Source organism: Watersipora subatra, chromosome 8 (genome assembly GCF_963576615.1).
Source record: "Watersipora subatra chromosome 8, tzWatSuba1.1, whole genome shotgun sequence".
Taxonomy (NCBI): domain Eukaryota; kingdom Metazoa; phylum Bryozoa; class Gymnolaemata; order Cheilostomatida; family Watersiporidae; genus Watersipora; species Watersipora subatra.
The window spans coordinates 24,709,171-24,735,487 of record NC_088715.1 but is presented as its reverse complement, the minus strand read 5'-3'; the positions used below and the strand labels follow the sequence as shown (position 1 = coordinate 24,735,487).

General features: G+C 36.1%; 2 protein-coding genes across 4 annotated transcripts in view; both read right to left on the bottom strand.

Moving 5' to 3' along the window:
- LOC137402172 (GRIP and coiled-coil domain-containing protein 2-like) overlaps positions 1-21,474 on the bottom strand; it is a 27,913-nt gene extending 6,439 nt beyond the window's left edge. Inside the window, exons 1-14 of one of the 3 annotated variants that reach the window (XM_068088651.1) lie at positions 19,260-21,474; positions 18,936-19,052; positions 18,159-18,182; positions 17,520-17,600; positions 15,365-15,553; positions 11,775-11,882; positions 11,135-11,260; positions 9,619-9,781; positions 7,803-7,903; positions 6,328-6,405; positions 5,187-5,366; positions 3,963-4,096; positions 1,954-2,185; positions 681-821 (exon numbers count right to left, since the gene is read on the bottom strand). In XM_068088651.1, coding sequence (XP_067944752.1) covers positions 681-821; positions 1,954-2,185; positions 3,963-4,096; positions 5,187-5,366; positions 6,328-6,405; positions 7,803-7,903; positions 9,619-9,781; positions 11,135-11,260; positions 11,775-11,882; positions 15,365-15,553; positions 17,520-17,600; positions 18,159-18,182; positions 18,936-19,052; positions 19,260-21,434 — 3,849 coding nt within the window. In that variant the 5' untranslated portion in view covers positions 21,435-21,474. The remainder of the gene's footprint in view (positions 1-680; positions 822-1,953; positions 2,186-3,962; positions 4,097-5,186; positions 5,367-6,327; positions 6,406-7,802; positions 7,904-9,618; positions 9,782-11,134; positions 11,261-11,774; positions 11,883-15,364; positions 15,554-17,519; positions 17,601-18,158; positions 18,183-18,935; positions 19,053-19,259) is intronic. The other 2 variants (XM_068088652.1, XM_068088653.1) reach the window with 2 other exon arrangements.
- LOC137402395 (uncharacterized) lies at positions 21,447-26,317 on the bottom strand (the record flags this gene model as incomplete). Its single annotated transcript, XM_068088896.1, has 5 exons — positions 26,276-26,317; positions 25,066-25,513; positions 23,999-24,141; positions 22,795-23,034; positions 21,447-21,680 (listed from the first exon to the last, which is right to left on the bottom strand). Coding segments are annotated over exons 1-5 (1,107 nt in total), but the record flags the coding sequence as incomplete, so codon positions are not given.

The window sequence follows — 26,317 nt, the reverse complement described above, 5'->3', positions numbered from 1 at the left end:
AAAACTTTATTGGCATATTCAAGATGGAATAACATAGACAAACCCTGACACTATCCAAAAATATCTTCGAAGTTGAGCTTGAAGAACCATACTGTTTATTTTGTAGATCTAATGACCATTGAACACAAAGATGCACAAAGTGTCTAATCAAGCCAAAGTTGATTTTGTACGATATGGAATTGCTAAAACCACAGTGTTTGGGGAATCAAAGTCGCTGTTCGTTTCAAAAAGTATGAAAAAAAGTACATAATAACAATAATAACAATAACACATACAGAAATTACTAACAAAGAAAGATAACAAGCATGAAATATCAAAAACAAAGATAAAGAGAATATGTGACTATGAGAGTTAGTAATTCCCATAGCAGCAAGTGTGTTAGAAATAAAGAAGAACTTTCCCTGTTGCTGAATTCATAACCTCAAAGCTTGAATGAATTACACTGGCAAAATTCTAGACAAATAATCTGTGTTTCTCATCAAAACCCACAACTCTAAGTACCTCATTATGTGACCAAGTAAACCCGATTAAAGTGTAATATAAAAAATAATCTCATAGACAAATGATAAAAGTCCAAGAAAATACACCTATAGGAATGCAACTAAAACCACCAGGCAAGCTGCCTCAGAGGCAGCATTCTAATAGACTTATCACACATCTATTTATGATCAAACCAACACCTGGTCAGGTTTGCTGTTTCCTAGCTGCTGCCTTGTACTTTGTAAGTCCAGCATCAGAGAGTTCCTCTCCGCCTCAACTTTTTCTATTCTAGAGGTCAAGGCTGCCACCTGCTGCTCATGTTCTGACTGACTGGTCTGCATCTACAGTCCGACAGCAAAGATCTACTATTAGCACAACATGGCCCACTACTAGATACATAGAGCAGCTGATCCAAAATAAAAGGGACAGATATGATGACTGTTAGCTAACCAGATAATTAGGTGCAAAACTGACAAAATATAGAAACAACAGGAAGGAAACAAACTAACAAAATAGGCTTAACTAAACAGGAAGTGAAACCAAGAAGTAGTTCTGACCAATTGGAGCCACTAAAGCTCTTTTGACCACACAGTCCAAATAATATGGAGTGCATTCGCTTTAGTAGTTCAATTTTTATGACATGCTTACCCGGTTACAGCAGTGAATTCAATAGTTGTAAACAGTTGCATTGAGTTTACCAATTACAAACATTCATGGAATTTCTGAAATGGAAACCTAGTTACCATAGCGATAAAGTCTTGAAACTATATTGAAGGAGCGTCCAGACTAGTAAAACTGTTTAGGTGATGTTCTGAAATTACAAATAGCCAATAAAGCGATTAAAATCACGTGAAAAAGCATCTATAGTGCAAATATCTTTAGAACTTCGTCTAAAAGTGATCATTGGTTTGAAATTTTAGGTTAGCAAATACGTCAAAAAGGACACCATCAAATAGCAGTGGAAAATTACAGAGACTTGTATAAGATAAGCAGTAGGTGATAGTAGTTCTGTTGTCCTGTTCTTCTTTTTTACCCTCACACACAATTCAAACTACCGCTAATAGTCTGTGAGCTACCAATGCGTTAGAGGGACGTGTCTCACCCGACCCTCACACACGATTCCACACCATTACCGATAGCATGTGAACCATCAATGTGTTAGAGGGACATACCTCACCTGACCCTCACTCACAACTCAAAACTATTGTTAATAGCCAATGAACCATCAATGTGTTAGAGGGATACGCCTCACCCGGCCCTCACACAAGATTCAAAACTATTGTTGATAACCTGTGAACCATTGATGGGTTAGAGGGACATGTCTCACCCCAGCCTCACTCACAACTCAAAACTATTATTAATAGCCTATGAAACTTCAATGAATTAGAAGGTTGCCCCTCACCCGACCCTCACAACTCAAAACTACTGCTAATATCCCATGAACTATCAATGCGTTAAAGGCTTGGGAGTTACCTGATCTTTGAATGTCTGAGTCATTATCTCCGTGTGCTGAGTCATTTGAGCGACCGATGACGAGTGCTCAGCTGAAATGGTGGAATTCTCAAGCATGAGCTGATCAAGTCGCTGCCTCCACACAGCCTCCTTATTGATGACTTCCTGTGAGAGCTTGTTGTGCTTAAGTGAGAGCTTGTCTAGCTCATCCTGTAGGAGACCGTTCTCGGAGAAAGCAGCTGTGAGCTTGTCACTACGAGCAGAGACATGAATAGCCAAGTGATGACCAATATCCAACTTCTTCCTCTATATTAACTAATGACACTGTAAACTGGTGCTAAAAATTTTGTGAATTTAACTTAAAAAAAAGTTGTCAGAGATTGATTTTGGTAACTTTGATTTTTGTAAAAAAAGTATCTTATCATGCTAATAATTACAAAAAAAATATAATCATGCATGTTTTGTAGAGTTATATGGTGTGCATAATTCCTGCAAATGATTACCCACACCTATTCAAGGTTTCTGCTACTTTTTCATTTTTCTTTTTTTTAATTTCTAAAAGGATACTTTCGGAAATTTTTAAAACACTACCGAGTTATTACCTAATCTTTTATAGCAACTTTTGACAACTCATTTTTTTATTTGACCCACTTCTTTCAACTAATATATTTTACAGCAAATAGCAATGTAACCATATAAGGTCATGATAGCAGCTCTGATTCAATGACTAACATGGTAATCATGTCTACGGTGAACATTTCATCATCCAGTCGAGTGATATTTTAACAACAATTATAGTAAACAAATACACCCCAATTGCAAAGCATTTTTGAGTGAGTGGCAGCTGTGGCGCATTTGCAATAATAAATCCCACTTTGTCATTTTGTCTGTGTGTGTACATGTGTGTTTGTTAGTTTGTGTAAACGCTATATTTCCACATTTTACCGCCGATTTCTTTTAAACTTCACCTTGCATATGCTCCGTAGCTTACAATAAGTCGCCAAAAATATTTGGTTTAAAAATCTGTCAGGTTCCTGAGAACCAGCCTGTTAAACAACCATCGGAGTAGAAACTTAAGAATGTCAAGGTCATATGCATTGAGAACAATGGACCGCCGTGCAGTGTGGTAGTTCACTATGAAAATCTACACATGTCCTGTCTGATTGAAAATGAAAAATATCCTGGGCGATGCCAGACTTACTGCAAGTTTTTAATAAAAATGAACCAAAAATTTTGATTTATTTTAAAATAGCTTAGATACCGAGAAACTTTATAAAAAAAGTATTTCAGGTGACAAAGATATTAAAATTTGAGAGATTGTTCACTCCGGCTGCAAAACGCTTTTGATTTGATAATCAATTAGACAACTACCAATTTGCACCTCCCACCCATCTTACAAATTTAATAACACTTCAAAAATGCATGATAAGGACCATTCACAAAAAACCTCGCCTCACCCACACCAATCCTCTTTTCAAATCATCGTCCATACCACCTATCAGTTCACTATATTCATATCGCATTATACTTTTAGTCCATCAAGAGTTTCATTGTAATTACATCCCTCGCACAATATATCAAACTCGATTCTCAAATTCCTGTCTAAATCTATCACAATCTTCTTCCCGTGCAGGCTATTGCAGGGTGAATTTCCAACAAGCTACTTTTTGAAACCAACTCCCTAAGTCTATTAAAGGCATAGAGAAGGTGGCCAGTTTCAAAAGAGAACTCAGGTTGTATCTTTTAACATGTGAATAAAACCGATGACAACAAGCCCAACGCCACGACTAGCTATACTATTGCGTATTATGGGCTTCATCACTCCTCCAGCTTTTTTCTTTTGCTCAACTAATTTTGTTGATGAAAATAAATCACAAATCACAACTACCATTATTTTTGCGCAACCAAAACCTGAAAAATCAACAGTTAACAATTTCAGAGCTAACTACTGTATGAAATTACACTACATTGGGTCATGTTCAATATATTTCGAGATCGCACAACCATTTAAGCTTTTGAATTACTCTAACCTGGTTTCCTGGAGTTTCACTTTGACCTGTCCAAGCACTTCCTGTAAGTGCTCTTTTTCTACCTTTTCACTCTCGAGAGCTGCCTCTACAGATGCCCTCGTCTGCTGCTGCTTAAGTACACTGTGCACTCTCACCTAGCATGACAAGAGGCATTCAATAAAAGACATCTGACACATGTTTTAGTAGTTTCTACAAGTGTGTGCATTGCTCCCTGACCTTACTTAAATTAAGGTAAGTCTAGCAGAAAACAAAGACAGTAATGTTCCAAATTTCTAATAAGAAATAGAAATCTGGTGTTTTAATGAACTTAAAGGTTGACTTGCAATAAAATTCACATTATAGTTATTTGGTATCAAAAGATTCACCATTTCTTACCCTGCTGTGTTGTAGGTGCAAAATATGTGGAAATGTGATTACAAGCTCTTAAAAGCTCAAAAACGAACAGTTGATCGCAGCCATCACTCAACCGCCGTAGATTGGAAATTGTTGCAAGTCAACCATTAAAGATTTGATCACACAGAATTCTAGTTTGAAGTTTTTCAAAACATTTCAATTTTGTGATTAAAATTTGAAATTTCAAAATACAACTAATAAGCAATGCCTAAGCTAGGTTTAGACTTCTCACACAAGTCATGCTGGGTATCTTTATCTCGACTGCTATTATTTAAACTTAGCCTTGGACACAGAGTACGGTATATCAACTCTGTAATAGGGACATGTGCTACATCATATAAAACTCTCTTAGAAATTGATTTTTTAAATAGAACACCTATGCTAGTATAATATATAATCTGGTATATTTATTTATTTAATATGTAGATAGTAGATATATAAATTTTATATATCATTAAATATAATAATTTATAAAATATATAACAATACATAATATATATAAATATTTATGTATTATTTATAAAATATATAATATAAATATTATATATATTATAAATTATTTATACAGTACACATTATATAAATATGATATATATATTTATATAATACATATATAAATTAGATAAATATTAGATAAATAGTATCTTATTTATATAGTACACATTAGATAAATATTGTATATATTTATATATTATTTATATAATACATATAATATAAATACGATATATATTTATACATTATGTATATAATACATATATAAATACTACAAATATAATATACCGGTATATATAGTATATATTCATGATTCTGCAGAGGAAGATGGAAGGCATACTTTATATCCATCATAATCCTCTTGAAGAACCGTATTCTCCTTCCTGCTAGCCTCCAGATCACTCTGCAGCGCCCTCTGCTTGTTCTCCATCGACCGCATCAACCTCTGCTGAGCATCCTGGGAAGACTTGAGCTTCCCTTCAGCCGCTAACTTACTGGCTGACATCTTCGCCAGTTCAACCTGCAAACCAACTCTTTCTGAACTTTCACCCACAAGCATATGGATTGTCAGTAACAGCATGTACACTGTACATATACTGTACATACATATTGTACGCATACACAGTACAATGTTTCATGGCAGGTGTAACCTTAATCATCATTGAAAAGTTCCATCTTTCAGTCAAGGCTTTGCTGCATATTGCAATTGCCAGTTTCCTCTATTCTTTGTGGTGGTTTAAGCTGTGGTGGCAATACAAAGTTTTTCAATGTTTTGCATGATGTTTTTCCCTATTTGATGCTGCGAGCCCCTCGTGACATTTTCATCATTTGCTCATAGTCGCTCATAGCTCGCTGTACTGTTTTACAATATAGTCACAATATCGACAACTTTCACTTGTCATCCAAAAGCTGAAAGCCGCATATAACGGACCCACATTTCTTCTCTCAAAGCGTTCTGGCTCATTCCAGAACAGATGTTGATGCGTCTGATCTCCAATAATGATTCAGTTTAACAAGTAACAAGCATCATGATCCAGAATAATTATAAGATTCATTCAGGACAACATAGATGATATAAAATATATTCATCGTGAGCCTGAGATGCAGAACATCTGTACCCTCCAAGCGAAAGTATGCTTGTACTAGTGACAGTTGCTAAACAAAGTGAGATGGCGACCAAGAGCTATCAAAACCGAGTTTTACCTCAGCCCTGTACGATGTATTTGATGACTGGAGTCATCTAATTATTAGCTAATTACTAAGTTGATTAAACTCAATAGTAGTCTGCACTTTGACAGACAGTAACGTAACTGATGTTTCCAATTCATAATGTACAAAAGTAATTTCTTTTCAACCTGAGCTCCCTCATATGACAGGTGATGCTTTATAGCAAGACTTTTTGCTGACAAAAGAACAAAAAAATGAACTTAAAGAGTTCTTGCAGTAAAAAAGGTAAAATGAAGTAAAAGAAAAGAAGTTACCTTCAGGTTCTCATATCCCTGTCTAAGAGTTTCCAACTCTCCTCTCACTGCCAGGTCTGTAGACTTTGTCTCTGTTTCCTAAACGCATCCATAACACTGAATAATTATAGTCCCCTATCATGTATAGCCCAAAATTATAAACGAAGCAAAAACTGAGAATACAGATTTACTGTAAAATCCGTAGGAAACAAGTTCGTGCTGTTCCTATGCAAAGAATATAGCAAAGCCTAAAATCCCTAAACAAAAACAACACAAGAAAAATCATCCCACAAACCAGGCCCTTAGCTAGCTTCACATCTCACAAAGTTTTAGTAGTCCCAACTGATCAATGATGAAGGACGCAGGCCGCACCTGTGTCAACAACTAGACAAGTAACAGTAGGTGTAACATTTACACAATAATAACTGTTGCTAAAACTTGTCAAGTAAAATAGGCAAAAATCGAGAAAAACAGGTGCTACAAATAATCAAACAACAACATGTGCTAGTCATGTCAAGTAACAACAGGTACTAGTCATGTCAAGTAGCAGCAGGTGCTAGTCATGTCAAGTAACAGCAGGTGCTGGTCAAATCAAGTAAAAGCATGTGCTAGTCAAGTCAAGCAACAGCAGGTGCTAGTCATGTCAAGTAGCAGCAGGTGTTAGTCATGTCAAATAACAGCAGGTGATGGTCATATCAGGCATTAGCAGGTGCTAGCCATATCAATCAACAGTGTGTTAATAGCACCGTTACTATAAATAGTCAATAACGCTAGTCAAGCAATAGCAGGTACTGCATTTAAACATGTAATAGCAGGAGCAACATCTGATGAACTCATAGTAGGTACTCTAACTACCAGCAGGTTTTACTAGCAGTAAACTTGCAGCTGACCATCCTTGAAAAATGCTGGTTTGATGTGAAGGCTATAGAATGTATATGTTGCAGCCAATGTGTAAAACCCTTATATAAAATGCCTAAAATTTTCAGTCAATTTACAAGTTGCCTGATTCACTCAGTCATTTTACAAAATGACTGAATCTTTCAGGCAGTTTACAAATTGACCGAAAGATCAGTCCATTTATTTGACAGATTGTCTGAAACATTGATATGAAGCAAGACAAGTCATTTACGCCAATTAGAACCTCAACTGCCGCATATATGCATTTTTATATATTTTAACTTGCTACTATTTAGTATCTGTCCAAGTAATGTACTGATCTTTTAATCAATTTGCAAAATGCCGAAAATTTCTGACATTTTGTAAAATGACCAAGTGAATCAAAAAATTTGTAAATTGACTAAAATTTCAGACATTTTACAAATTGACTGATTTTACACATTGACTGCATCATATATACTCATGGCGCAATGAACTAGTGTCAACTAAAATAATCTTGAAGAACCTCAGAGAGCTACTAAGATATGCAAGTGACAACAACTCCAGCGCATAGCCATCATTGTGACAGTCACCTTGATAGGAAATCAGATAACACTCACCTGCTGTCGGGCACTCTCCAGTTCTTCTTTGGTCTTGTTCAACAACTGCTGCAGTTTCTCATGTCTGCTTTCTACAGACTCCCTCTGCTCATCTGCAGATGCTACACGATCACAAGACAACCATAAAAACTCTGATTACAAAGTTGCCCGGTTTATCATCGATACAGGCGCCAATCACTATGTTTCCATGACACGTATGAAACGCATCCTGCTAATTTAGAGTTGTGTACAAGTTACATTGCCGTGCGAATTAAGTGTTTTATGGACATTTGCGTGATGCGAATTGACTCCGGCGCCTTGTTGAAACAAAGTAAGGAATTGTACGCAATAAGTTAATAATTAGCGACGCAGTTAGTGACAGTTAGCAATACAAATGTGTCAAACTCAATCAAGAAAGGACGACGGAGGTATTAAAAATGCTTAAAATTGAATAGCTGGTGCGGTATTTTAATGCGCATCATTCGCAAGGGCTGTTTTCATTATTCGCAAGCATCATGGATTTGATGAAGTTTTGTGAATCGCAAAACTCGCTTAGCTTGTGGATTCATGCCTTTTCCATGATGCGGATAACTTGTGGATTTACTCAAATTTGCACATCATGGAAACATAGTAAATTTGCTCAGCCATGCTTGTGGCAGCATTTGGTGATGTTTGTCTAGAACACCTTTTAGTTTCGTTGGTTAATTTTGCTAGCGATGCGTGCAAACTGCATTGTATAAAATTCTCATTGAACTCCTCATTCTTGCCGCAACAAAATAAAAACCAAACAAATCATTGAAAATAACCTTCAACTTCCAAATCTGTTGGCCAATATACAAGCACAGTAGCACAATCGAGTAATACAGAGCAAATAACATCAGCAAGTATGCTCGAATTCTGTATCTCCAAAGCGTTGAGACTACGCCTCAGTGCCCCAAAACACTCATACAGCCACGCTCTAATGATAAGCTTACAGGCTAGACTGTATGACAATGAGTCAATGAAGACCTAGCGTCTCAAGCTAACTGTACTAGCCTTAGCACCTAACCTAGGACACTTATGTATTCGCCTCATCTAACTTTCGCGTTTTCGCGGAGCCATCCTCTCGCGAAAATTTCATGCGCGAAACTAAACTATCATAGAAGCGAGCGAAAACGTGAAATTAAATAGCTTTGTTCATTGATAGTCCAAGAAACAAATAGCAGCAAGCGATCAAATTGCATTATCGATCTCGGCCACACAATTCTACTTGCGGTTCACAATTACAAACTAGTCCCAAATTGAAATTTTTTTTATCGGTGAACTGAACCTGAGGAAACTAATTATGTTTGTTCCACTGCATTTATTTTCACATCACTATATTTTCGCACTCATCAGAGCTGCGAAATTAAGTTGCAGCAAAATTTTAATCTGTATACTACTCATAAAACTAAATACTAGTGAAATATAAGCGTCCTAGGGTATATCAACTGAATAAAAAATGAGAAAACCGCCGTACGAACTAAAGAGAAAAAAATCCAAAAGCATCAAGCGAATTCACAATTGATGAGAAAGGGAGAAAGCTAGACATATCCAACTGAACAGATGCAGGGAGAAAATTGAGAAAACTGAATACAGACGAATAGAGAAAATCGACCTTTACTGAACCAAGACAGGGGGACAACTACATGTAGATGTGCTAACTGAACAGAAATTGTGAAAATAAACCCCACCTACCCAAATAAAAAAATGCAGAGAAGAAAGCTGCACATAGCCAACTGAAGAGAGTCAGGAGAGATTAGCACATACATTTTTGTACACCCAACTAAACAAACACAAGGGAGATAACTACACATACCTAACTGTTGTTCCATTGAGGCAAGCTTTTGCTTCTCATGCTCGAGCTCCTGTTGGAGATTGCTGATGACCTCGAGTTTGTCCTTGACCTCAGCCTCGAGGGTAGATACAGTTCGCTCAAAGTCAGCGATCTCGAGATCCATTACACTGCTCTTGTTCAATGTCTGCAAAAGGCCAAAGGTCAAACACTCCCTACCATACACGCATAATGAATATCATAGACCTTAAGATCTTGGATATATTGCAGACAAGCAAGAGTTACAAGCGTACAGTAGGAAATAAATATCTATTGACATACTGGTCTTGACCTGCCAACAACAGGTTGGGGTAAAACTTCCAAAAAAAGGCCAGCCACTGAGGGTGACAGGAATGACATCGATTGATAAAATGCTCTCAACTGGAGACATGCTAGCCTGGCCATGGCTCTCGTAGGGGATTGGGAGAGAGAGCCTGGGACACAGCGAAAAAAAGGTAAGATAACTTCTGCAAAACAAGCGACATATGTTACATATGACGCTCAGACTGATACTAGTGGAAGCGTGTCGTTAGATTCGGAACTCACGATGTATTAGATGTGGTGCGTTTAAAAGCCTATTGCCATGGTCACGTGACTTGATCTAGTAAAAAGCCCTATATTTGATAATAAAAAGATAAGAACCAAAGGTTACTATTCTCTTGCGTTTTCATGTTAGCAGTTTCATTTCCTATACTGATAAAAAATGGAGCGATTCAAAAATTACTATCAATGTTAGGCATAGTCACACTGAGACCAGAACAGTTTCAAGCTTTACAACATATTATCGCAGGTTTTGACCAATTTATAGTTCTTCCTACTGGCTTCGGAAAGAGTATTTGCTTTCAGATGGCACCATTTTGCAGTGGTAGGTCTGAGTTGTTCATAATAACTGTCGCGAGTAAAATAAAACTGAGATTACTTTTTACTAGATAAAAATTTCTTTACTAGCAGCGTGCGATTCATTTTTGTTGTTCTATTGCTATTCGTATGCTATGTTTGTATTGTTATTGTGAATTTTTTTAATTCAATTAATTTAATTTTTTATTATAATTAAATCAAAACATAATGAATTGAACATATGAAATAATATAACTCTCGTGATTGATTTATTATGCAACCAACATTTCATCCTTCTAACCAGCGCTTGTTTGCTGCCAATTCAGATTAAAAATAATACATAATACTCGCGTAGATCATAAATAAGACTGTCACATGATACTCCTTCGGAAATAACGATTGTGATATTAGCGACTTCTGAAGTCGACTTTTAGAGTTGTCTTCCCCGCGTGTTGCTATGTGCCCCAGACTCTCTCTTCCAATCCCCACGAGAGCCATGCCCAGGCTAGAGACATGCCCAGTAGCAAGATTCCCTTGCTACTGGAGTCAGACATGTCCAGCCAAGATCAAAGAGCCTTTGTTTGTACAATACTGCTCTTAAAAACACACACATACATCCTCTAAGCAAACAACATACTTGACCTTCGAGGGATGGCTCACATACCTTATTGGCTTGCTCTAGCTCATCTCTAGCTTCATGCACTTTCAACTCGAGTTCGTTTATCTTTGCTCTCAATTTCTCCTCAAGGGATCTGCTGCTGTTCGCTGACAAATTCATTTGCTCTGTCAGCTTTTTGTAAATAAAAAATCGAAACGCGTTAAAAACAAGATATGTAGAAAGATGCAAGTGTCAACCTATCAAACATTGTAGTCGAAAAGTGTAGATCTATGAAATATGAAGAGCGCTCAACTGTTCGTCAATCACTACAAATGTGTTTAAAACAGATACAGGTCTGCTTACATCAGGTAATAACTTGATAACTTGAGAGCTTAACTTGAGAGCTTAACTTAAGAGCGCTTGAGTTATCGAATAACAACTAAGTGCTCTTTACTTTTTATGTTTAAATATATTTATATTTCATTTTACTTTTTTTTCAAATAAGTTTTAGTTCCTATATAAAATGTATTACTTATATGTATACTTATAACTTATATATTAATAGGATGTTACTACAATACCTACACAAAAGCATCACCTACGTATTGCTACATTGCGAAGCAAATATCTACATAACTCAGACACAAATATCTACACAAATAAGACAACTCTTATAATACTAAATAGAAAGACAACTCCTACATACTCTGAGGATTTCCTTGTTAAGCTCAAGAGTCTCCATTTGCTTTGTATCAGACTCCTTTTCCAGGGACTGGACTGTTGTGTTCCACTCTGTCTGCTGCATCTCGAATGCCTGGAGATAAGAATTGATACCCTGCATAAATTAGTCTGCTCTCTTCTAGCAACTTTAACACTTGAAAACCGGGACCCGAAATAATTCGGTTTTTTGTTTTCTCACCTGACACTACATCAAGTTAACTCAGCTAAGCAGTTTCACTTTGTTTCTACACTTTCGATTTACATAGGATTATGAAAGATTGGTCGATCTGTATGTAATAAGTTTTTATTATAATTCTGAAACTTCAAGTTGATTGGATGATTAGTTGTTGAGATATACCGAAGGCAACTTCTAATCAACGGAAAAATGAAAAATGGCTGCAGACAGGACACTAGTACCTGATGACGCACTGATTGAAATTTAGGTAATGAAGGCTGAAAAATAGACAAAGTTAGACAAATAATACAAAGCTTCTCCTCAGCAACAAGAGCCTTACACAAAACTAGTTTCTTCTATTCATAACAAATAAACACTTTATCAGATTCTGTGTACTCCAATCCTTATGTCTCTCAATTATCCTTTAAAACATCACCTCTTTGAGGGTGGATAAAAAACCCTATTTTCTCTATTTGATTTCTGTTTTTTTCATCGAGTTCTACAAGCTTGAAGCTTCAATATAATACTCAGTTAAAAAGAATTGTGTTACTCTGACTGCTTTCCCAGTCGATAGACAATTGTTAACAGTCCAGGATCAGGGGACTTAATTGTGTAAACAAGGTCAGGCTTCAAGGTGTTAACATATATACCAGCGCAACAAAATTTTCAACTGAAAAGAAAAGTATTAGGCCAATTCAGCACCAGTACTCATTCAGTGCATAGAAAACTTTCAACTGCTTATTTTTGAAAATTTTTAATTAATTATCAAACAAGTGCTACTTTGCGTGGGTGTGCACACTTTTACTATGAGCACAAATACTGAACAGAAAAATGCTAAATGCACCAGTTTCATTGCATTTTTCTAATGAATTTTTCTTCCAAGAAAATCATCGCTATTGTATACCACAAACTCTAAGTAAAAAGCTATCAGCAGCATGCTTAGCATGGTTTGAGTTGTACTTGCTGAAATTAAGTTAGCATAAAGTCATTTCATTTGATTCAATCAAAGTTACACACGTATATAATAATAATTATAATAATAATAATAATAAGCCGTAATAAGCCAGATCCTTTAGTTTTGTTATTTTTTGCGTTTTAGAACCAAATTTATATGCGGGGATATTTGGTAGGTAATATTTGGTTGTGAATATCCTTTGGCAACAATATTTATTTCCCCAAGGTAAACCTGTTTCATGGTAACTTGCCAGTAATACTAGTTCAACTACAATCGACCATAAAACAAAGTAGATCCGTTGTGATATTAGCTTTGTTCGTCGCAATCATTTTAATTAATTTGTACCGAATCTCTTAAACTTGAGAATGGCTTTTAAAACAAAATTAATTTAATTATAGCATGAAAAATCATTAAAAAGCTTCTCACTTTCACTCATATTAGGCTTTCAGGTCACTTTACCACTTTAATTCTCTTCTTCACCATACCTACCTGGGTGCTTCAGAGATTTTGTAAAGAATTAATCTGAGGATACTTGCTCATGTTCTATTATCTGTTGTTTCAATTCTAAGAAAATATTTATTATTTTTATAATATTTAAAAGTAATAATAAAAATAATATTAAAACATATTTTTAAATATTATAGTAATATTATTAGAAAAACAATATTATGAAAATAATATTTTAAAATATTATAGTAATATTATTACAAAAATGATATTATAAAAATAGTATTTTTAACTATTATAGTAATATTTATTATAATAATATTATAAAAAAACTATTATGAAAATAATAAAAAATATATTATTATTGATTATAAAAAATAAAAATATTTTTATAATATTTGTATTAAAATATTCTTATCCTAACTAATATTATTTTTATTTAATTTTATATAAATAAAGTATTTTATTATTTTTATAACTAATATTTACAACTTATTATTTTTAAAATTAATATTTATAACTTATTATTTTATACCTAATATTCTTGGAACCTTCGGTGCTTCATTTTTAATCAAAATGAAGCACCGTTTAATAACACATAATCCTTCAGTTGTCGAGATTAATCGGGATCGACGTAACATGTAGAAATTCGCAAATAAAAACTTGTAGACTCAAATCTGATAAAGTCACTTTTTTTGCAATAGTAAACATCTTTCTCTTTTTCTTAAGTTCATTAGACAATTTCGAGGGTCTAGATTATTTAAGAGGCGTGATGAAGGATGTGACAAGCTCTTTCCACTTTTACACTTTACAAAACGTAACGAAAAAACAACAAACCGTAATGACTGCTGTCACTGTGATGCTGATGCGATCTCACTGGGCCAGACCTAGTATGAGAGAGATTTATGTATTTGAGTTTATTTTTAATTAATTTTTGATTTTCTTCAACGCTTACTAAATATTTTTTACCTCCGAACTACTCAAACCGCCAATGCCGAACCTCGAAGCATTGAAGAATTATTGTCTTCGAATTCTGCTAGAACCAAGCGAAGGAGAACCATGTAGAAACCTAATGATTAAAATAATGCATTGTTCTAAGAAACATCGTGGAATTACTTGAGACGTAGGAACAATCATCGTTACACCAAATAATTTGTACATTTGTCCCTTTCACTGCTCTACCCGAGTTTATGCTAAATCTATGACCAACTGCCATGGGTGCATTTTAGTGATTTTTGTGAAATTTACAGAAACCGTGTAGTAACTGAATTTTATTGATTCGTTACAATATAACCAACCATCTTTGGTACTTCATCATTATTACCAGTAATGTCTGAATATTTCTCTCAAAAATTAGTCTGCATTCGCGAGACAAATTATAATCTTTGATCGAAAACTTGCACGTCAAAAAATACTTTTTTCTGACAATCAAACTTTTTTTGTTGTAAAATGGCCTTCGCGAGCACCTCCCATGTTAGAAACAGAATAGCTTTTGTGATGAAATTATAGCCAATTCAGATTCAGAATTAATTAAATACTCAGACAGTGAAAATGACAGTACTAACTCCAACGATGGGGAAAATACTGTGTTTTAAGAGTAAAGAACTTCATATAGCTTGGCAATGCACAGTATATAGCTACAATGAATTTTTTGCATGGTTCTGTTCGTTAACGTGTTGGCAACATAAACTATGTATCAAAAATGTTTTGATAATGTTTGAAATTAAAAAAAGCTTATACATGTCATGCTGAAAAATCAGCAATTTTCAGTAAAATGACTGGCAAGAGGCCAAAAGCTGAATTTGTACGGGATAGCAGTGAAAGGATTACGGCGATAGAAGTATAGGTTTGACAGTCCTGAGTTGACTCGGGCCAGCTAAAAACTTGGCTGCCTGCCAGCACACTTGGCCAAATGCCAGCTAGTAAACTAGTCCATTACTACAGCTAGTCAGTTGCTATGGCCATTTGCGAAATCAGGCTGTTTCAATGGCCTACATACCTTGATTTTGGCTTGTAATTGGCTGTTAGATGCGAGATGCCGTTCTATCTCTTCTTGAAGCGCTGATACTTGAGTCTGAAGCTGAGCTTTTGAGGCATGCTCTGCCTCTAGCTGACCTCTCAACGTGCTGACTTTTGTTTTCTCATCATCCAGGTCATCTTGCAGTCTATCAAAATTTTCCTGAAGACGCTACAAGTTATGATTGAACAAACTTATAATCAATCGACAGGTAGTTGAGCAACTGCACTACAACTTCAAAAATAGTTTTTATCCAGAAATGCAAAGTTGAAACTGCATATCATTTGCATTCACCAAGGCTCTTAAAACATGAAATATGGAACCTTTAAAGGGTTAACTAATAGCATTTTAAATTTAGAACTATTTATACCAATATAACAACAATACCTTATTTGTCAGCAGTGGTTTTGGTGTTGGAATAAAAAAACTTGGAATACAAAAACACTCCCGACGCAAGCTAAAAGCTATGAAATAAGGAGAACAACTTTTAGCAAACAGACTTATGAATTATTGCTGATGATTAGCCAAGGTTTGAACACAAGACAAAAGCACTTCTGTTAGATGTCACTCTTAAACATTTCCCTCCATCTCATGGTTACTCAACATGGGAGATAATTATTTGCAATTTCGATGCAGATGGCGGGAATAACGAAGTCTGCGCAGTTTATATAGGTATCGTATTACATTTGAGTGGTGGTTATTGAATTGTGTGCACACTTTGCGAGATGTGCCGACAAAAACTTCTTTCTTTACACGATAGAAAATTTAAAATTGGTTTGTCAAAATTAGTTATTCTTGGAAGTCATCTATTTAATACCTATCAAAGCATGGTCTGCTTTCATGAATAATGAGTAAGGATTTTGAACAAATGATCTTTAGATAATCTAGCAAAAAAACTATATAATCTACACCATAAAAACGTGGCTTTGATTTAATACAACATATTAATATTAAATGTAATACATTTAAATATATTATATCAAATTATAATATATTACAAATTATATTATTAATTACTTTAACTATACTTATAAATAATATTTACATGTATGTAAGTATATTAAATATATTTAATATACTTGAATAACATAAAAGATCTAATATTTATATGATATTATAACAATCTGATTTAAATATATAACTATATTATAGCCTCGCAGCTGTTTCCTGTCACTATTTTGCAAGGATCTTTTTATCCTTTTTCAAGAAAAAGGATAGAAAATGCCGATAAAACCTCGTCTTTGGAGCTACACAAAAATATTGTTGAAACATCTGTACTGTCATCTGCTGCCGTTATATGGCAATGAAAATCTTTGCTGTTAGCTAACAGTTGCTGTTTGTTTAGAACAATCTACACCTCTTAACTGCAGTTTGGAGTCTTCTACCATTTATGTAAACCATCCAACTGCTAAGTGTAATGGTACTTGGAACACATCACCTTATCTCAGCTACATCAAGTAGAGATCCTATTTTAGACAGGGCAATCCCAAAGTGTCTATACAACGATAGTGTAGACACACCCACATGGCCCTGCAATGCCAACATGGTAACAGCCGTGTCACTCTTGTTCATTCAGTGGTGCTGTTAGATAGTGAAACATCAATGCGATGCACCACCATGCCATGAAAACATCATTCGCGACTCTCTGCCATATGGAAAATTTGAGCCATTTTTGCTGTCGTTCTCCATCAGAGAGTGAGAACAAGAGCAATAGAGTATTTTGTTATGAGCTATAGAGAAAATAGCTCTATTGATATAGCAATAGCTCTATTGCTATAGCAATAAAGCAATCTATGGCAAAATAGCTCTATTGCTATAACAATAGAGCTATCTAGATTGCCATAGATTGATGCCCCAGTAAAAAAGCTGTTGAGTAACTAGTACCATGTGCATAACGAATAACGCCATAAGAAAAGTTTTTTCTGATCATCTATGGTTTGTCCTTGAACTCTTAAAGAAACAACTTTGACATAAGGCGTCGCACGACTATCGCTCTACTATAGCACCCTATGAAAATGATCTGCTTGTCGATCCAGCGCAGCGCTTCGGCACTGCGCACCCAGGTGTCCATACACCATTGCTCTATGGAAAATTAGTAAATAAGGTGACCTTTATTTAACCTTCGGTGATAACCTACCTGATAGTTGGTTATCAAAGTCTGAATCTCTCCAACTTGATTTGCTGATTCATCTTTGTGTTCTGTCTTTAATCTCTCTACCTGATTTGTAGACAAGTATTTTAGAACAGTCGTTAAAACAGTTGTTAGAATAGCTGCTAAAACAGTTGTTGAAATAGTCAAATACATATACGCTTGCGAGTCAGAAAGGTGGAAAAACTTGAAACGTTTGTAAACTAAAAATGAGAATAAATGAGTTGAAGACAAGCTTGGTTGATAGATGCGCAGTTGAAAAGTGTTAAAATACTACGATATGTGTTGGGGAGGACAACTCCAAGGATGACAAGTGTTCATAAAAGAGTAGGAAATTCTAGTTGAAATATGCAAACTAAAATGCAGCAAACCAATGTATTGCGAGAAATAATGTGCAAAACATGAACCCCAATAAACTGTTTTGAACATTCCCACACAATAGATCTCCAAGATTTTCTGAGTTACAAGTGCCCAATCACAGAAAAGATAACAAAATGGATAGAATGAGCTTGTTTCAATTTTTCTTCACAAACATAGGTTTGCCCCACTCAATGGTATATACTAAGAAGGAAAGACTGTACATTACAGTGAATACAACACACTGAGATCAGCACACCACGCATATACCTGTTGTACCTGCGAATGCTCAGCCTGCCAAAAATATAACCAGATGTGATCAACATTAAGACTAGTTTTACAAAAAGTTCACTACTACGCAGATGGTAAATGGTAATTGGATATGATTGACAGAAAGAAGAATATTCGCACTGTAAAACAATGAGAATACTCTTCAGGAACACCGTACGACATAATAGAAGCCATCATTACAGAAAAAATGAAGTCCTTTTCTAACTCCAAAGCTTTTCGGTTTTTCGTCGAACAATTGAAAGCAACACCATTGAAATAAGTAATAATTGTAGTCGTTTATTACATTTTACTCAAAGTAGTTCCTTGATTAACTCGGTCTGATACTTCAATATATATGAAAAAACAGTCAACAACCATGTTGAGGCTGACAACATTAATGTCATTCTGCTCAAGAGAGAGTGCAAAATATAGGCGACATTCGCATTGTTTCGCCCATAACTGGTTCATATTTAGCTTCTCGGAATTCTTACTGGCTAGTTAAAAAATAAAGAGCCACCCTCTATTAGAAGGTCACCTCTAACAGAATGCCGCTGTAAGAGAAGGGTTGAAATAGGGCGCTCAAATAGATGCTTTGCAGTATATTGTTTTATAAGTGTATGTCATTGCTGAGAATAGTACCATGACTTCTGATGAGACGATAGAGTAATGATGGTTGGAGGAGTAGACATTAGTGTCTATCATATTTACATAACCAGTCATTGTGCATAAATTACTACATGGTAACCATTTTACAAGTGAAATGGCTAAAAAACTGACCTGCGCTTTAGTCTCCTGCAGTTCTTTTTTTGCTTTTAATGCAAGAATTTTGAACTTGCCAGCCTTTTCCTCAACTTCTTTTATTTTAGCCTCATACTTTGCCACGGTTTCCTGCATCTAGAAAAAGCGAGTCTGATAAATGCTGAACATCACAGGTGAAAAACAAACCCAATTCTAATAAAAATCTTCATAATATAAGTTTACAAACAAAGTTGCAGTTTTTGAACAGTTTTTATCACAAATGAAATTATACTGATAGACTTTTGGATTCGTCTGATCACAGGTGTAAACTCTTTACAAAACTTTGTCAAGGATCATTCATACCTCTTCAGCTGCAGACGTTTGGTATGAGCTGGTATTCGTTTGTAATTCATTTTTGGTTTGCTCCAGATTTCCTCTTAGTTCTATAACTTGATTTGAAAGCTGATTGTTCTCCAACACTCGAGACTCCAACTGTGAAACATACTCTTGATTCTTTTGTTGTAGTTCTTCAACGGACCTTGAAAAAGCATCAATTTCTGCTTTCAAAGTAACAGTCAACTGTTCATGGGCTTCCTTTTCTTTATGAGCAAGGGATTTAAGAGAATCAAGTTCTGAGCAGGCGGATGCACTTAGTAGCTGTAAGTTTTCATTTGCTAATCGACAGTTATCCAGTTCCTCATTCAATTGGCCTACATGAGCCTCGTTTTCTCTCATCAGACCTTCAATTTGCTGTTGAAGCTCATCATTCTCATTCCCCTGAGCAGAAAGCTGTGCGGATATATCCTGAATAGTTTTTTCAAGTTCCACTTTTTTTTTGGTGAATGTCTCTTTTTCAATTCTCAACTCTTGAATCTGGTTGTCATACCTTTTTTCTAGGTTTTCATTTGCAATTTTGGCCTGCTCATGCATGCTACACAAGTCTGCTTGAGTTTTTACCAATTTTCCTTTCAGATTAGCCAAATCCTTTTGGGACTCGGATTCCTGATGGCGAAGCTGTTCAATAAGTTTGTCACTCGCCTCTTTCTCAGTGTGCCATTCCCCAATAGTTTTGTCACCAACCATTGCTTCAGTTTTTTTCTGATTTGTAGTGAGCTCAGCTTTCACCTGCTCGATATCACGCTTAAGTGATTCATTCATCGCCTGATTGATGAGAAATTGGTCATTGAGCATACTTTGCTCCTCCTTGAATTGTTTGACAACTTCTTCTAGATCAGCGATTGTCTGAAGATGACCTTCTCTTTCAGTTTGACATTGACTGAAACTCAATTTAGCATCTTCAGCATCTTTTGACAACATAGAATTATTTTTAATAATTTCTTGGTGTTGCGCTGAATGATCAGCAATCTCTTGTTGTAACTGTTCTTGGCATGCTAACGTGTCTTCGTACAGTTTTTTGTAGCGAGAAAGCTGTTCAGCTAAATCACTTTGAGCCATCTCAGAGTCCTTACGCTGCTCATTTGAAAGTTGGTCCAGTTGAGCAATGAGGCATTCTTTCTGAGAAAATGTGTCTTCTTGCAAACGGGTTAAGCTTTCGTACTTGGTTTTGACCTCATTGTAATCGGCAGTCAACAACTGGTTTTGTTTTTTCAGAATTTCCAATTCTTTCGTGGATTCATCTAGCTTATGATTGAGTTGAACAAGTTCTTCACGTGAAACATCTGGTTGCGTCGTAAGATCTTCTTGCATACCATGGACAAGACTTTGCTCAGATGAAAGCCTTCTCCGAAGATCATCAAGTTCAGTTTGAAGAGAGTCTCGTTCATCATTGGACTTCTGCAAATCGATATATGCTGCGCTGAGGGATGCTTCAAGCTTAGCATGGTGTGTGTCTCCAATTTGAACCTCATACTTTTCTTGGAAGCCAAGTTTATTGAGCTGCGTGTCAAGCTCCTCAATATTCTTTGACTGTTGCTCAATCCTGCTTTTATTTCTTTGGATGACAGCAAGCAGATAATCTATCTCTGCATCCTTCTCACGCATAGATGCTCTAGCAGCAGACAACTGCTGATTTGATTCCTGAAGTCGGATACCTTCTTCAGATCGATCATTTTTTAAAGTGGCCAACTCAGTAGAAACCTCAGCACATGATTGTAGTTCGTCCCTAAGAGAGGTAATAGTTTCACGAAGTCCTTTGATAGCTTCATCTTCTAGTTCATTTAAAGTTTCATCAGTCTGGCTAGCCCTTGCGACAAACGGCGGAGGAAGTTGCACCGAATCAATAGCTCTAACCTTTGGACGAGCATCCACTGGAGACTCGGGAGATGGAGCAGCTTCATCAGTAGATGCTTCAACTGATTGTTCTGAATCAGGACTTGGTTTATTAAGGAGGTTAGCTTTTTTCAGCCGCTCAGTGTAAGCTTCGAGTTTTATTTCCAAGCCACCCAGCTCCATTCTGAGTTCATCGTTGGCTTTTTCTACTTCGGCAGTGTGTTGGTACATCCGGTGCAGCTCCTGTTCATTGATGAGTAAAGCTTCCTTCATCAGATCATCCTGAGACATGCGGTCAATACCCTGCATGTAAGGGGGTGAATCTTTCACCTTAAAGCCTTCTTCAGGATCTCCGATCTCCCCTCCAAGCTGTTGTACTTTTTCCTCTAAGTTGGCGATTCGCATTTTCAGGTTTTTAGTCAGTAATGCTTTTTCTTCAAACTGCAATCGCCAGTTCAATGTAACCTGTTTCCTGAAGAGATCAGATCTCTGCACGTTAGCATGATTTTTGTGAAGGGCTTGCCAATCCTTCTTATACTTGAGCGCTTTACCTACCTAAAAAAACATTTTGTCCTTTTGTCGATACAAGCCATACAGAATATTGTAACAATGTACCTGATAGATACACACAATTATTCCATTTTATACACTGCAACAAGATATATGATCTAAAATAGCAATCTCTAAAATGGAGAAAGCTGCCAAGATTTTTTTCTCGTACTATTCTTACTTACTAATAAGATGAAATAGTGATTAAATTGTGTTAAACTAATTGATTAACATTACGTTTCGACGAGTTTACATTAACATTATGTTACGGTGAACTTGTCGTGACCGTACAGATCACGATGAACGTGATCTGTACAGCCACAATTCATCTGGCAGCAGTGAATGTGTGAGACTAGTCTGGGTGAGATACAAACGCGGCATCATGTCTGCCAACTCAATACTGAATTGAGGCAATGGAAGATATCAAATGAAACAAACTGTAGCACAAGCACTGTGCTATAGCATTTTAACAGATTGGCATGAAGGTTTCAACTAACAGATAAGACGATCAGAATAAACATAAGGACATTCAACTTGTGTTAGTATTAATAAATACCGTACTTTTCAGACTATAAACCGCATCCCTATATAAGCCGCATCTGCTTTATCTTCCCAAAAACGATAATAAAACAATACATAGGCCGCACCTTTATATAGGCCGCAGAACTCAGGACGGTGTTTTTTAACACGGCAGCAACTTTCCGGTTTGAAACGGAACAGTGCCTAACGGCACTGTTTCATATTAACCGACGCTTTTTAACCTAATGTCCAACGGAACAGTATCGTTAGGCATTGTTTCGCTTTTTCTTTCACCGCTAGAGGCGCACTAACTGAAGATTCTGGTTAATGCGCCCTAACGGTGAATGAAAAAGCCACAGAATAGCCGCACCCTTATATAAGCCGCATGGCTAAAATCATCCGAAAAAAGTAGCGGCTAAAGTATGGTAAAATTGTAAAAGTTAACGACAAACAAGATAAGCGGTAAATGCCAAGACTTTAACAATGTTATTAAATGTTAACAACAATGTTATTAAATATTAACAAAAATGTTATGAAATGTTAACAATATTATTGAATGTTGCAGATATTTTTGCAATGACCACACAACAGAAAAGCTTACCAAAGCTTTGGCAAAACCCATAAGATTGGTCATGGGTAGATCTTTGTCTTCTTCCAGGTCATCGAGGAGTATTAAACCGGTGCGGAAAATCGTCACGCAACGCTTCTCCTGTTCCTTGAATGGTAGCATTTCCATGCGCAGACGTTCAATGTTAGAAGCATATTCTTTTACATTGGCAATCATCTGGTCTCTCTCTTCATGGAAATGAGCTATCTGTTCATTCATGTTGTTCTCACTCTCCTAAATATAATCCTAGAGGTGTTAACTTGTGTTTCAATATAACTTTTTTTCATTTTACTTCACAATGATACATTAATGTTTTATCAACAAGCTTACATGTTCTGTACACAATTTTTGAGGGCAACATATCGATATTTACTATAAAAAAAGCCATGTCCGTCCAACCGAAGCCATGCTAAGATCATTAGGAAAAAAATTGTATTGCGTAGGAATCCAATGTGGATATTCAGGTTTTCAGCCAAGTGCGCTACAATCTGCGCCACTTAACCATCTTACCACATCTAAGAATAATTGTACACATAGTTATTACACATGGCGATCTCTCACAGTGCACACTAGACTACCAGGGTACTAGTATTAATAATAACAACCATCTTGTTACATTGTAGAATAACTGTGCACATAGTTATCACACATGATGATCTTCACCTATCAACCACCTTCCAGCATCACAGAATAATTGTACACATAGTTATTACACATGGCGATCTCTCACGGGGCCTGGGACTGTCAGCAAACTAGCGTGCAATAAAAGCAATGAACTTGCTCAAAGGTGAGTAAATGGCTAAGTGTATCCATTAGTCATCGCACCAGCCATATCCACCACTAGAACCTAATTCCGAGAACAGCGATAAACTTCAAAGTAGATAATCACAATGCATTTGGTGTCGCTTTGTACAAACATTTTTCAGTCCATACGATGAAGTATGGTGTATACCTATACAATACATATCTATCTCAAAAAAGTTTACATAGTGCCTGATTAGAAGGTTACGATGAGAGCTTCACCATACAAATCAATCTCTAGACAGGTTAAAGTGTTCAGTGAAAAGACTGCGTACAACTGCAATAAAACATTATATTATGACTGAGACTCGCCTTGATCTTAACAGAAATAACTGCTGATGAAAGGAGGAAAAACTGCTGATGGAAGGAGGAATAACTGCTGAAAAATGATTGCTACCTGAAAATGAAGTTCGAGATTGCGAGCACCCCTCGCATCATTCGCTAGCCTGCGTTCCTGCTGTTCTACAGTGTTTGAGAGCTGCTCATTCGTCTCCAACAAGGCCTTGCACTTTGTCTTCAAAGTTGATGTGTAATTAATCACTGTAACAGAAGCGAAGCTTATTACAGCAGCCGCCATGGTCGTTATTCACCCCAGAAATGCATAAGCATGGTATCACCTGATAACGCTGACAAAAAAACAATTATTTTAATAGTCAATCGCTGAGTTTTTCTCAAACTCGTATTATTCTGAATAGTGTATAAGTACATGATGGTCACCTATGGCACATATATTAAAATCAAAAGACGTTTACAATAAAATGGAATGCTACATGTCACTTTGTTTCAATAAAAACCTATGAAGGGGCTTCAAGCTCACTACTAATATTAATCGATGACTAAGTACAAATCTATAAAATATTTAGTAACTTTAGAGCATTTAGAGTATAGTAACTACCCGAGTCATGACCAGTGTGACTTACATCCACCTGGACTTACATCCTTAGGTCCACCCATATGACGATCAGATTCAGTCATGCTAACTCATGGAGTAGATATCACCGCAGAACCATGTATGAACAAACAGGAAACAAACAGTAAATACTAACAGCATTGTGCATATGTCAAACATGTATCGTACAGAGATGTCACAAGTTAGATTTTGCATTGCACTCCTTTTTCCGAGTAGTGTGACTTTTTGCAGCTGATATCAATCTTTCCAAATAATTCTCAGCTAAAGTAATGGCACACGAAAAAAGTGTAGAAGATGTGATAGCGACAAATGAATTTCTATTTTTATACCTCGATGTTGATTATTATTTTTAGTTTCTAATACAAAACATTTGTGTTCGATTTATGCCATGCATCGTAGGTTCTTGAGTATACATACACCTTAAATATAAATGACGTGGGTTACGATCATGTTGACATACGATTGGTTGGTCAGAACCGATCTCGCTCATAACTCAAATAGCCAACGTATAGCCTTTACCAAAACAACTTTCTAAAGCAGAATGTTTAACTTACAGTCTGAAAACTTTGTCTTTAACTCTTCTATGTTGCTATCCTTGATCTCGGAGTTCGCCTCCATAATCCTCATCCTCTCAAGCAGGTCACTCATATTTTCACCATCACTGAAAACCTCCTTCATCTTCTTGTTCTCATTGGCCAGTCGCTCGACTGTATCCTGCAGCTCTTGCTGCGTTCGTTTTAATAACTCATTCTCCTCCTCTAGACCCTTCAAGCTGGCCGACAGAGCTGCTACTGTGTCCTGTTGCGACCTTGAAAGTTCTCTCTCTTTTTCAAGTTCACCCGTAAAGTCTTGCGTTTGATCATCCTGTTGTGACTTTGTCTTCCGCTCCTCTGACACTTCCCGTTCATTCTGTGACCCATTTTTCGCGCGCTCATATTCTTCATCATTCTTATTGTCATCCTTGACACTTGTTGACTCGAGTGCAGCATTCGAGTCTATAGACTAAAAGTTTACATGAACAAACTAGTTTCGACACACCAGGGGGTAATATAAAGGAAATTATGTGAAAAAATGTAAAAATATCACAGCTATCTGGAGCAATCAATTAACGCTTGGTTCTCTGTCATCGCTTGGCGTGAGCACAAAAAAACACTAAACAAAAACGTCTGAGTGGAACTAATCTAAGAAAAGTAACAAACGTTTTTGTTGAAGATTACCATTTTTGTTTGTTAATTATTGTTTTTTTTACCTCAGACCATTTTCATTACACAATTTGAATTTGTGTCGTACATGACTTCAGAATCTGAATTAAGAAATTAAAATATAGATCTTTTTTCATTAGGTAATGAGAATAGATCTATGAATAGATCTATGGCTGTTTGAAACAAATTTTTAGTGATTGACTAACAGCTAAGAGCTCTTTATTTTTGTATTATAGTATATATATAGTATATATTATATTATTTATATCATAGTATATAATAAACAACAATACGGGTAACAGGGAAAATGCTTAGTTATGAGTACCTACAGTCTTTAGGTGACAAGTGGCGAGTTACAGAAGAAATAATGCTTACCGTACTTTTCGAACTATTAACCGCACCCCTATACATGAATAAGCCACATCTGCTTTATTTAAAAAAACAATAATAAAACAATACATAGGCCACAGAACTCATGACGGTGATTCTTAAGACGGCAAAAATTTTGCTAATAAAAAAAGGAACAGTGCCTAAGGCCAAGCACTGCTCCGTATTAACTGACGCTTTTTATTCCAGTGCCTAACGGAACAGTGCCGTTAGGCAT